Source organism: Notolepis coatsorum (assembly GCF_963971535.1).
Source record: "Notolepis coatsorum genome assembly, chromosome: 4".
In the NCBI taxonomy this organism is placed as follows: domain Eukaryota; kingdom Metazoa; phylum Chordata; class Actinopteri; order Aulopiformes; family Paralepididae; genus Notolepis; species Notolepis coatsorum.
The window spans coordinates 99,617,139-99,630,745 of NC_140168.1; the positions used below are offsets into that span (position 1 = coordinate 99,617,139).

A 13,607-nucleotide genomic window follows, 5' to 3' on the forward strand; every position below is an offset into this window, starting at 1 on the left:
ACCTGTCTCTTATTCTCTACCTATAAACCTGTCTCTTCTTCTCTACCTATAAACCTGTCTCTTCTTCTTCTCTACCAATAAACCTGTCTCTTCTTCTGTACCTATAAACCTGTCTCTTCTTCTTCTCTACCTATAAACCTGTCTCTTCTTCTGTACCTATAAACCTGTCTCTTCTTCTGTACCTATAAACCTGTCTCTTCTTCTTCTGTACCTATAAACCTGTCTCTTCTTCTTCTCTACCTATAAACCTGTCTCTTCTTCTCTACCTATAAACCTGTCTCTTCTTCTCTACCTATAAACCTGTCTCTTCTTCTTCTCTACCTATAAACCTGTCTCTTCTTCTTCTCTACCTATAAACCTGTCTCTTCTTCTGTACCTATAAACCTGTCTCTTCTTCTCTACCTATAAACCTGTCTCTTCTTCTCTACCTATAAACCTGTCTCTTCTTCTTCTCTACCTATAAACCTGTCTCTTCTTCTGTACCTATAAACCCGTCTCTTCTTCTCTACCTATAAACCTGTCTCTTCTTCTCTACCTATAAACCTGTCTCTTCTTCTTCTCTACCTATAAACCTGTCTCTTCTTCTTCTCTACCTATAAACCTGTCTCTTCTTCTGTACCTATAAACCTGTCTCTTCTTCTCTACCTATAAACCTGTCTCTTCTTCTCTACCTATAAACCTGTCTCTTCTTCTTCTCTACCTATAAACCTGTCTCTTCTTCTGTACCTATAAACCTGTCTCTTCTTCTGTACCTATAAACCTGTCTCTTCTTCTTCTGTACCTATAAACCTGTCTCTTCTTCTTCTCTACCTATAAACCTGTCTCTTCTTCTCTACCTATAAACCTGTCTCTTCTTCTTCTCTACCTATAAACCTGTCTCTTCTTCTTCTCTACCTATAAACCTGTCTCTTCTTCTGTACCTATAAACCTGTCTCTTCTTCTCTACCTATAAACCTGTCTCTTCTTCTCTACCTATAAACCTGTCTCTTCTTCTTCTCTACCTATAAACCTGTCTCTTCTTCTGTACCTATAAACCCGTCTCTTCTTCTCTACCTATAAACCTGTCTCTTCTTCTCTACCTATAAACCTGTCTCTTCTTCTCTACCTATAACCCTGTCTCTTCTTCTTCTCTACCTATAAACCTGTCTCTTCTTCTCTACCTATAAACCTGTCTCTTCTTCTCTACCTATAAACCTGTCTCTTATTCTCTACCTATAAACCCGTCTCTTCTTCTCTACCTATAAACCTGTCTCTTCTTCTCTACCTATAAACCTGTCTCTTCTTCTTCTCTACCTATAAACCTGTCTCTTCTTCTTCTCTACCTATAAACCTGTCTCTTCTTCTTCTGTACCTATAAACCTGTCTCTTCTTCTTCTGTACCTATAAACCTGTCTCTTCTTCTCTACCTATAAACCTGTCTCTTCTTCTCTACCTATAAACCTGTCTCTTCTTCTGTACCTATAAACCTGTCTCTTCTTCTTCTGTACCTATAAACCTGTCTCTTCTTCTCTACCTATAAACCTGTCTCTTCTTCTTCTCTACCTATAAACCTGTCTCTTCTTCTCTACCTATAAACCTGTCTCTTCTTCTGTACCTATAAACCTGTCTCTTCTTCTGTACCTATAAACCTGTCTCTTCTTCTCTACCTATAAACCTGTCTCTTCTTCTTCTGTACCTATAAACCTGTCTCTTCTTCTGTACCTATAAACCTGTCTCTTCTTCTTCTCTACCTATAAACCTGTCTCTTCTTCTTCTCTACCTATAAACCTGTCTCTTCTTCTCTACCTATAAACCTGTCTCTTCTTCTCTACCTATAAACCTGTCTCTTCTTCTGTACCTATAAACCTGTCTCTTCTTCTTCTCTACCTATAAACCTGTCTCTTCTTCTTCTGTACCTATAAACCTGTCTCTTCTTCTGTACCTATAAACCTGTCTCTTCTTCTCTACCTATAAACCTGTCTCCTCTTCTTCTCTACCTATAAACCTGTCTCTTCTTCTTCTCTACCTATAAACCTGTCTCTTCTTCTGTACCTATAAACCTGTCTCTTCTTCTGTACCTATAAACCTGTCTCTTCTTCTTCTCTACCTATAAACCTGTCTCTTCTTCTGTACCTATAAACCTGTCTCTTCTTCTTCTGTACCTATAAACCTGTCTCTTCTTCTCTACCTATAAACCTGGCAGGCTCTTCTTCTGTGGTCTATAAACCTGGCAGGCTCTTCTTCTGTACCTATAAACCTGGCATGCTCTTCTTCTCTACCTATAAACCTGGCATGCTCTTCTTCTGTACCTATAAACCTGGCAGGCTCTTCTTCTGTACCTATAAACCTGGCAGGCTCTTCTTCTGTGGTCTATAAACCTGGCAGGCTCTTCTTCTGTACCTATAAACCTGGCAGGCTCTTCTTCTGTACCTATAAACCTGGCAGGCTCTTCTTCTGTACCTATAAACCTGGCAGGCTCTTCTTCTGTACCTATAAACCTGGCAGGCTCTTCTTCTGTGGTCTATAAACCTGGCAGGCTCTTCTTCTGTACCTATAAACCTGGCAGGCTCTTCTTCTGTACCTATAAACCTGGCAGGCTCTTCTTCTGTACCTATAAACCTGGCAGGCTCTTCTTCTGTACCTATAAACCTGGCAGGCTCTTCTTCTGTACCTATAAACCTGGCAGGCTCTTCTTCTGTGGTCTATAAACCTGGCAGGCTCTTCTTCTGTACCTATAAACCTGTCAGGCTCTTCTTATGTGGTCTATAAACCTGGCAGGCTCTTCTTCTGTGGTCTATAAACCTGGCAGGCTCTTCTTCTGTACCTATAAACCTGGCAGGCTCTTCTTCTGTGGTCTATAAACCTGTCAGGCTCTTCTTCTGTGGTCTATAAACCTGTCAGGCTTACCGTATTCTAGCTCACCATAGTCTCTGAACGTGTCACTGCAGTCATAAGGCTTCATCACATCAGAGTTGGTCACAATCTTGATTCCGATTTCCTAAAAAGAGGAAAAGAACAAACAATTCAACACAATTACAGACCATGAAGCCACGTCTTCCACATTCAAAATTATAGTTTGTTAGCCAAATGTTGTGATTCTCAACACGTCGGACACATATAGCCTACTGTACAAACTACAGTATACTTTAAGCAATAGCTCACTTCAGGCCGTGGTATATGGTTATTCACAGCTAAGGGGCATTGTGGAGGGCTGACAGCCCCTTAGCTGTGATATAATAACCACATGCCACGGCCTGAAGTGAGCTATTGCTTTTATGAAACGGTTACCAAGTAGACTATGGCAATATGAAAGTAAGACACACTTAGTAAATAATAATGTTCAAAATAGAATTGTCCCTCCTGGCTGCCTGGACTGCAAGGCGGTTGCTATGCAACATACACTCCTAACCCCAACAACTAGCTGGCAGATATGCAGACTATTTACCAAGGGGAACGCCGTTTAAACGTACGGCCTAGGACCATTATTATACAGTTTTAATATTCTTTTCAGGTGAGAATGTAACCATTTAAATTCACAATATGCAGTCAGTTCATCCAAATAACGTATGATTGGAAATTTGCTCCGGAGATTGAACGGCTGAGGCAGGACTGGGCTCGATGCCAAGTTTAACTGAATCCTGTTCAGCGTGAGGTTAACTATCATAACCGATCATCTGCTATATTCCTTTATCTGTTCAGCGTGAGGTTAACTATCATAACCGATCATCTGCTATATTCCTTTATCTGTTCAGCGTGAGGTTAACTATCATAACCGATCATCTGCTATATTCCTTTATCTGTTCAGCGTGAGGTTAACTATCGTAACCGATCATCTGCTATATTCCATTATCTGTTCAGCGTGAGGTTAACTATCATAACTGATCATCTGCTATATTCCTTTATCTGTTCAGCGTGAGGTTAACTATCATAACTGATCATCTGCTATATTGCTTTATCTGTTCAGCGTGAGGTTAACTATCATAACCGATCATCCTGCTATATTCCTTTATCTGTTCAGCGTGAGGTTAACTATCATAACCGATCATCTGCTATATTCCTTTATCTGTTCAGCGTGAGGTTAACTATCATAACCGATCATCCTGCTATATTCCTTCCTATATACTGAACACTGTGACCTCATTTTTTACTTCTAATTTACATGCTATACTATGTTATTTTATTTCATACTTATCTTGTCTTGCACAGTCTCTGGAGCGTAACAGTAAGAAGCATTTTGTATAAAAGTATTCTGTACTTCTGTATGACAACTATTAAAGAAACTTGAAACTTGAACTTATCTGTTCAGCGTGAGGTTAACTATCGTAACTGATCATCTGCTATATTCCTTAATCTGTCATTCATCAGTATCCCCAGTTAGTAGCTAGATTAAATACATTTAGTGGAAGTCAAAGAATCTGGATAAAAGCATTGCTTTATCCGTCTGATTCAGATGACGCTATCAGCCATTTTGCCGTGTCGTGACGCGAGGGATACCCAAAGAGGATTCCTCCTTTTAACTGGACTTGCGTCAGCCGCAGTCTCCTCTGTAGACCAGACCGTCTCATTTAACAGCCCCAGTCTCCTCTGTAGACCAGACCGTCTCATTTAACAGCCCCAGTCTCCTCTGTAGACCAGACCGTCTCATTCAACAGCCCCAGTCTCCTCTGTAGACCAGACCGTCTCATTTAACAGCCGCAGTCTCCTCTGTAGACCAGACCGTCTCATTTAACAGCCGCAGTCTCCTCTGTAGACCAGACCGTCTCATTTAACAGCCCCAGTCTCCTCTGTAGACCAGACCGTCTCATTTAACAGCCGCAGTCTCCTCTGTAGACCAGACCGTCTCATTTAACAGCCCCAGTCTCCTCTGTAGACCAGACCGTCTCATTTAACAGCCCCAGTCTCCTCTGTAGACCAGACCGTCTCATTTAACAACCCCAGTCTCCTCTCTGTAGACCAGGCCGTCTCATTTAACAGCCCCAGTCTCCTCTCTGTAGACCAGACCGTCTCATTTAACAGCCCCAGTCTCCTCTGTAGACCAGACCGTCTCATTTAACAGCCCCAGTCTCCTCTGTAGACCAGACCGTCTCATTCAACAGCCCCAGTCTCCTCTGTAGACCAGACCGTCTCATTTAACAGCCCCAGTCTCCTCTGTAGACCAGACCGTCTCATTCAACAGCCCCAGTCTCCTGTAGACCAGACCGTCTCATTTAACAGCCCCAGTCTCCTCTGTAGACCAGACCGTCTCATTTAACAGCCCCAGTCTCCTCTGTAGACCAGACCATCTCATTTAACAGCCCCAGTCTCCTCTGTAGACCAGACCATCTCATTTAACAAGGCTAACGATTTGTTTAACTCTGACACGGAGTGATACGGACTCGTGAAAAGGAATTTGAATCACAGCTGTGGATATATGCTCATTATACCATGGCTATGAACCAATCAGATTGCCTGATTTGAGCTACCCTTTTTATAAACCCCAAGAATACTGTTCTCAATGAAGATCAAATCAACATTATATACGTTTGTATTGCTACAGTAGTTCCTTTTACTTCTGGACCATATTCCATATAATTGTTTTTATCAATGCCATGATTTCCCCCCAGACCACAGTTATCTGTTGATTTACAAGACCGTTTCAAATCTTAAATCAAATCCATCAGACTCCTACTTTGAAGACGCTGTAGACATCGTCCTTTTCGTTGTTTGGTCCGACGTACATGGACCTCTTCCTCCGTCCGCCCAGATCCTCCCCCATCTCCGGCATCATCATGGGCGGCAGGCAGGGATGCGGATCATAATCCTCCACCTGGTAGGAATATCCAGACAGCTTCTCGACGGGCAGTTCACTGTAAACCTACACGGCGTCCAGAAAGAGAGACGAAATGCACAAACACACAGTGTTTGCAGTAGTCGTTTTGGGAGGGACATTTGAACCTCCCTAAAAGAAATTACTTGTATTTTATGGTGTATTTTCTGAATAAACAAATCTTCAGAGAAAAACTGGGTTCCTGGAATACTGACGTTATAAATAGTCTAAGGACCTAAACAATTGTTTACCATCAGTATTTATTTACAGTACAAAGAAGTATCTTCTAAACTTCTAGAATAAATCACAAGTTTCACAATACATCTTTTAGGAGTAATTTTCCCTCCCCAAATGACAAAAAGCACCTTTAGCAAAAATAAATTAAGTAAAGATTGTGTCCATTTTATCAAGCAGTGGTAAAAACAAAATATGGATGAATATAAAATTAAACAGTAGACTATAAAATAGAGGCCGGCAATATCTGACATCACTTCCCATCTGCATACATGGGCGTTAACACTTTACTTGCTACAGACCTCAAACAGTTCAGGTTAATAACAAAACGCTCTGAATCCACTTAGTCTTTACTATAGCCAATGGAAATGCTAGAAATGGTCACGTGGACTGGGAGAACCAATAGAAAAGATCAGCAGCTGGAGGCCAAACTCAACTTGTACCGATTATCTATGGGTACCATCACATGCTGCCCTACTGTCGGTCTGGGGAGGGTGTAGTGCTGCTCAGTGCTTAGTGAGAGGCTCTACGCTGCCCAGCCCATGGTGTCTGAGTGAGAGGCTCTACGCTGCCCAGCCCGTGGTGTCTGAGTGAGAGGCTCTACGCTGCCCAGCCCGTGGTGTCTGAGTGAGAGGCTCTACGCTGCCCAGCCTGTGGTGTCTGAGTGAGAGGCTCTACGCTGCCCAGCCCGTGGTGTCTGAGTGAGAGGCTCTACGCTGCCCAGCCCGTGGTGTCTGAGTGAGAGGCTCTACGCTGCCCAGCCCGTGGTGTCTGAGTGAGAGGCTCTACGCTGCCCAGCCCGTGGTGTCTGAGTGAGAGGCTCTACGCTGCCCAGCCTGTGGTGTCTGAGTGAGAGGCTCACAGAGTCTACACTGAGCTCCCTCTCCGGCTGCAGCAGCAGGACGCTCTGGTCGATGGCCCTCAGGGAGCACAGGGAGCCTGGCTCGGCCCGCAGCGTGACGGACGTCCTCTCCCCCGGGAGCTCCTGGAGGGACGAGAACCTCAGGGACACCTGGGGAGAGCGAGGGAGACACACGACACGGAGACCATCGGTTATGTTTTGCACGTGGGCCACGCCTCAGGAAGTTCCGCGAAAAAATGCCAACGAGAAGAATTGTTCTAAAAAAATTATTTTTATTATATTTTGAAAACAAAATAATTTCTTGTATTTGTCATTTTCATGTTTTTCTTACTTGGGATTACCATATTTCACACAGATGCCATTTTGCCCTTATGTCATGCTCAGGTTGGGTTCTCATAGTGTTCCACAGGGTGGAGAGGAATCCCAACCTGAGCATGACATAAGTGCCTAAAAACGAACAAAGCTTTAAGTAGACGTACTTATTGCTGTTGTTCTGTAAAGTAACTTGCAACTGTAATTGTTCTATAATGTACCTTAGAACGGGGGAAAGGCAGAGTATGAGAAAGTAATGAGCACAGGGAACTCATTCAAAACCCAATGTGTATCATTTGAAAAATACATGGGTGTCGATCTGAAAATTGGGTGATTTTCCTTAAATCTTGTCGACCCTTTGGAGATACAATGTTTTCACAGAGACAGCAGAGAGACACAGAGACAGCAGGGACACAGAGACAGACACAGAGACAGCAGGGAGACACAGAGACAGCAGGGAGACACACAGACAGCAGGGTGTCACAGAGACACAGATACAGCAGGGAGACACACAGACAGCAGGGAGACACACAGACAGCAGGGTGTCACAGAGACAGCAGGGTTACGGTTATAACCCTAACAGCAGCACCTTGTTCTTGAGGCAGAGCTGAACAGGGAAGTCCTGGCTGTCGGCCACCGCCTCGCCGCTGGGCATCACCGTGTAAACAACCACCTGAGCGAAGGGAGCCAGGTCTGACATGTGCTGCAGGGGTACAGACAGCTCCCCTTTGTTCTCTGAGCGAGAGAGAGGAGAGAGAGAGAGAGAGAGAGAGAGAGAGAGAGAGAGAGAGAGAGAGAGAGAGAGAGAGAGAGAGAGAGAGAGAGAGAGAGAGAGAGAGAGAGAGAGAGAGAGAGAGAGAGAGAGAGAGAGAGAGAGAGAGAGAGAGAGAGAGAGCGGGAGAGAGAGAGAGAGAGAGAGAGAGAGAGAGAGAGAGAGAGAGAGAGCGGGAGAGGAGAGAGAGAGAGCGAGAGAGAGCGAGAGAGAGAGAGAGAGAGAGAGAGAGAGACAGAGAGACAGAGAGACAGAGAGACAGAGAGAGATAGAGAGAGACAGAGAGAGACAGAGAGGGAGAGAGAGAGAGAGACAGAGACAGAGACAGATAGAGAGGTCATGTCAGCAGTATATACTTGTACAGTACTGCATAGTGCACACAGCACCTTTTATGACGTTCTTGTTCTGTACTTCATTAATCAACCTGAGGGAAGTTGTCTGTTTGCATATCAGAAGGTTAACCCTTTACTATCACATTACCGACGGTTAGCCATCGGTAGTGTGATAGTAAAGGGTTAACCTTCTGTAGTGTGGCAGTGAAAGGGTTAACCGGCTGTTGTGTGGCAGTGAAACGGTTAACCTTCTGTGTATTGGTCGCAGTGAAAGGGTTAACCGTTTGGTAGTGCGGCAGTGAAAGGGTTAAATAGTTTTACCTGCTCCCACTTTAACAGCCACTGGCAAACGGCCATGTTGCACAATACTGCCTCTGGACATCACCTAAAAAGACAATTAGACATACAGTAATAGTAAGAGTTGACATTAACACAAACAAAGCTAGACTTCTATGAACCTGGCACATGATGTGCTGAAGGTGTGTTCCATGGTGAGTTTTGCCACGTCAGAGGGAAGTGGTGGAGTATGGATCTCATGAAGATTGAGATTCAAGAGATTTCCCAAGAGCTTTATAAACATACTCCTAAAGACGGCTTTTTATAAATGGTGCCTTTTGAGACTGATTTTCCGATATTTCATGATTTTCGCGGAGCTATTTCTATATTCTATATTATGGCTATGTGTCTAATACGCCCGTCGCTTATCAATGACTTGCTTGCAGTCAACATGTACGAAACGGATAGTTTTTTCATCAGTACATTTCCGTTTTATACCGAAAAACGGAAGTTTAAAAAGATTTCTAGAAAAAAATATATATTCCGTGATAATAGCTCTTTACTGGAATACACACAACACAACACGTTGTCATTTTCCGGCTGATTTATGAATAGTTTTCAAATAAACGCTAGATTATAGATAGTATATGTGACTGAGACCAGCGACCATGCCTACAAGTCGGCGTCTTGAGTTCTTCAAAAAAAAGGAAAAACATTTAAAAAAAAAATGTGGTTTAGTTACCGGTATTTTCCGTTATATATATATATATAATTACAGTTCAAGTGTTGAAGAACATATTTAGTATAACAGTGAACAGATGTAATAACTCTAATTGTAAGAAATCTGTGTTTAAAAAAAGGCTGTTTTGAGACAGATGTCTGATCCTCTGCACGGAGCAAGGGGGGCTGGTCATTTTTGCATGTGAATAGTCTGCACGTTGAGAGATACGCCCACACTGTGTTTATTATGTGTACTTATGCACGCTAGAGAAGCGGGCTGAAAAATCGATTATGTATTTCCTGGTCAGCGCTAACGTCATACACGCACACACACAGACACGTTGAGATGTGAGAAAAATACATCTGATTACCCCAAGACTAGTGGTAACATAGATTCCTTACCTCACATCAGATGTTCTGCAAAAAGATTATTCCAATTCCTGATCGCCATTCCAAATATCGATCGTGTTTATTGATCCAACGTTAGGTACTCGAAACACATATTCCACGCTGCTCCACAACTAGTGGAGCAGTGTCCACTAATTAATCCAATGGTCTCCGGTTACATGCCTGAGAAGTAAAATGTGGAATCCGGAGTTTTTTTTTCTCATCCATTTCCATTGAGTCCAATCCAATGGGTGCATTACCATCCGGGAGACGATAGGGGGCGGTATTTTCCCTGTTCGAACTCATAGACAGTCCCAATGATAACGTGAGGCTAGATTGATGAAAAATGAATGGATATCGCTAATAAAAGCAATAACGATTAAATAACGAGATTTCTCGTCCCTGACACTCAACGCATGGCATGAAATAACGCGATTTCTCGTGGCTGGCACTCAATGTGTTAATCCAAAGCATTTACAATTTTCTCCTCACATTTTACCCGTTCACGCACAGACGGTGGTGCTGAAAACGTTAGATAGACTCCTCAAAAGGACTACATGGCACTGTGCGCTCTCCATGGTGCTGAAAACGTTAGATAGACTCCTCAAAAGGACTACATGGCACCGTGCGCTCTCCATGGTGCTGAAAACGTTAGATAGACTCCTCAAAAGGACTACATGGCACTGTGCGCTCTCCATGGTGCTGAAAACGGTGTCACACATTTACAAAATTGTATTTGTGCAAGAGGGAACATTAAAGCGCAACTTTGAAGAATTCCTATGAGCCTACAATTTATATTCTGCTGCTCCGTTTCTGCTTCTGAGCAGTTTCTCATCAGTGTGTCTGCTGCTCAGCCAGTTCCTCTATCTGACCTACTTAGGCCCCTGTGCTTTTTCCTTCATTCATCTAAATGCTTATATTTAGAGCCCATGCTTTATACATTATGTAAAGCTACTCTTATGTATTCAGTGTGACTTTAAAATGGAGCAGCACATTGCATCATGTTCCAGAAGGCATCCATTTGAAAGTAAAAACATCACCGTTGAGAATATGTTCATTTAATCTCTTAGCTTGAGGGGCAAATCCCTCCATTTAGATAAACGGAAAACAAACAACAATCAAACATTTGGCTGGTAGATTTGAAAAACTACCAGCCAGGCAGATTTTTCACCAGCCAAAAATTATAAATAGCTTTTTAGTATATCGCCATGTGTTATTATTACTATATAATACTCTCATATGCTATTTTCAATTAATATCATAAACAACATAAGGAATATTAGCATAATTTTGAGTGGACTGAAGGAATGAGTCAGCGTTAATAGTTTTAAATGCAAATAATTTATTGAAACATAGAAGTGGGGTCGGGACACACACACACACACTGTTTCAACTCACCACCCCCGCATCATATTGTAGTCTAGTAGTCCGTCTTCAAACTTCCACTCCTCTCGAAACTTTTTTATATTTGAATATCAACATTATCTGTCCATCCTCAGTTTACTATAATATACTCCTGTCCGGAGTCCTGACTAGTGACTTCATCGTCTTTCCAAACGCACGCACGCACACACACAGGGAAGGGGAGTGCCTCCCCCCCCCATTTCCCTTTCCCCAGTCCACACTGTCTGCTGTTCTCTATGGCTCTGCGCCTCTGCCTCTGATCAGGATTAGCTTGTTAGCTTACGCTAACGTTGTAGTGATTGTAATGGTACATAAACGTTAATTTCGGGCGATGTGGGCATAAAGGAATGGCGACGGTGCAAAGCATGTAGATACATTTGACCCGTTGTGAGAGAAAAAAAAACACCACGGATTTATTTCGGGTCGTGTAGGCGCACTGCTGTGTAGCGCTGCTCTGCTTTCAGAAGCACGGACTGGGCAGATATGAGGCGCGGAGTTGCTACGGGGTTTTTCAAAATAAGAGTATCATATGAACCGAACGTTGCTAGCTGCCGGAGCCATAGATATTATGACTGGAGCTGCGCTTGGGGCGGAAATGAGACCCACACAGGAATTTCAAAATAAGAGTATCGATATGAACTACACGCCAGGTGGCGGGCAGACCTCTCATTTTTACTCGCCAAACCTTAAATCTACAGGCCATTGGCGCTTGGCGGGTGCTTATTTTGTAATATACGTTTTTAAATGCCCCCTGTGTTTGTATATACTGTATTGATTTGATCTTATCTCGAACATTTCAACCATAAAAACAAACTTGTAATAACAAAAAGGAACAAAAACTAAATTTAAAAAAACAAATGAAAATACAATAATCAGCATACTGTAGCTCAAGACAATGGTTTTGTTCGAGAAGGGACAGAATGAAGCAAATCGTATCTGGTCCTGAATATGCATGTTTGTCTCAAGGCTAGTCCTGCATGCATCAACAAAGCGCATGTTGGTGATTTTATGCTCTGTGCCATTATTACCATCTAAAATGTAATAAATTGTGGAATATTACTATAATGAGCTGTATGTGTATGAACCAAGCGTCCTATGATCTCACACTCTTAGGATCAAAACAGGAAAAAGCATTTCATGTAAAAGTATTCTGTATTTTTGTATGACAACTAATAAAGAAACTTGAACTTGATGTAATAAGTTATCAATATAAAAATATATATATATACTAGCCACTACAGCAAAAGATAAATAAATAATTACTAAAATACTAGTTCACGTTATTTTCAAGCTCCTCTAACTTATACTTGTCCAAGAATTCCTGTTTATACCTGCATTTAAACATTTCAATAGTATTACTTGTTTTTATTGCTACATCAAGGCCATTCCAAATGAATCCCCCACAAACTGAGATGCACTTGCTTTTGAGAGTTGTACGGACAATAGGTTGTTTTAAATTCAAATTCCCTTTATAACCCCCTCTGCCCATGAATTTTTTTTGTATGTTGCCAGGGACTATATTTTGTGTTACTTTAAAAACATGAATTGTGCAGTTTTGAATTTAACCAAATCTTAAAATGTCAGAGTTTGACTTTTAACAAATAAACAATTGGTATGATCTCTATAACCAGCATGATGTACAATCCTTATAGCTATTTTTTGCAGTGTGCATCTCTTTTGTAGGTTGGTTTGTAGGTTGGTTTTATATGTATTTCCCCAAACAATATGACAGGTATTTATTTATTTATTTAGACGGGACAGAGCATATTACTGGACACTACAAATAAATGCAGTGTAAATACACCGGATTTAGCAAGGATGCTAATTTTCATTCGCAGTCCCCACACAAAGCATAAAAACGAAACATGCAGGCAGTGAAGCATAACATGCTATGAGACAAGGCATAAAAACATATACAGAAAAAAGTACAAGGTATAAAGGGTGCACTACAATACTATTCGACTATACATGGTCACAGGTTTGGTTGTCGAGTAACCATTTTTTTTTGTATTGAATTAAAAGATGGAAATGATGTACAATCTCATATGGTCAGTGGTAGATCATTCCAGATTAAACAGGACTGAGAGGGTGTTTTTAGCAAAGGCGGTTTGCCGGCCGGGCACTTCACAATCCCCTCTAGTGCGGATTCCTCTATCGGGCTTCCTTTCTATGAATTCCCTCAGAGGGGGCGGGCACAGACCATGTAGGGTCTTGTAAATAACAATAGCCTGTTTAAAAAAACATTTATTGGCTAAACTCAAAAAAAAAATTACCTCTGAAGAATGTGACAGTGGTGATATGAGTGAGGTTTCTTATCGAATACTTTAAGTGCACTCTTGTATAGCTGTTCTATGGGTTTGAGGATTGTCACACCTGTGCAAGACCAGTTTGTGAAGCAGTACTCAATGTGTGATAGAATCATACAGTGAAGATAGGATCTAGCAGCACTGACTGTCAGGAAGGGTCTAATATGTTTGAAGTTTTGAAGGTTGAATTTGATTGTGTTTGTAACTTTCTTCACAT

At 42.0% G+C, this 13,607-nt stretch overlaps 1 protein-coding gene across 4 annotated transcripts in view; it reads right to left on the minus strand.

The window, feature by feature from the left end:
- The window catches only part of LOC311227799 (alpha-2-macroglobulin-like protein 1), a 115,547-nt gene that overhangs the window by 65,459 nt on the left and 36,481 nt on the right, over nt 1–13,607 (minus strand). For 2 of the 4 annotated variants that reach the window (XM_084313621.1, XM_084313620.1), the window contains exons 13-17: nt 8,619–8,682; nt 7,783–7,928; nt 6,882–7,031; nt 5,648–5,833; nt 2,902–2,977 (exon numbers count right to left, since the gene is read on the minus strand). In XM_084313621.1, the coding sequence (XP_084169747.1) occupies nt 2,902–2,977; nt 5,648–5,833; nt 6,882–7,031; nt 7,783–7,928; nt 8,619–8,682 (622 nt within the window). Of the gene's footprint in view, nt 1–2,886; nt 2,978–5,647; nt 5,834–6,881; nt 7,032–7,782; nt 7,929–8,618; nt 8,683–13,607 lie in introns of all 4 variants that reach the window. The other 2 variants (XM_084313619.1, XM_084313618.1) reach the window with 1 other exon arrangement.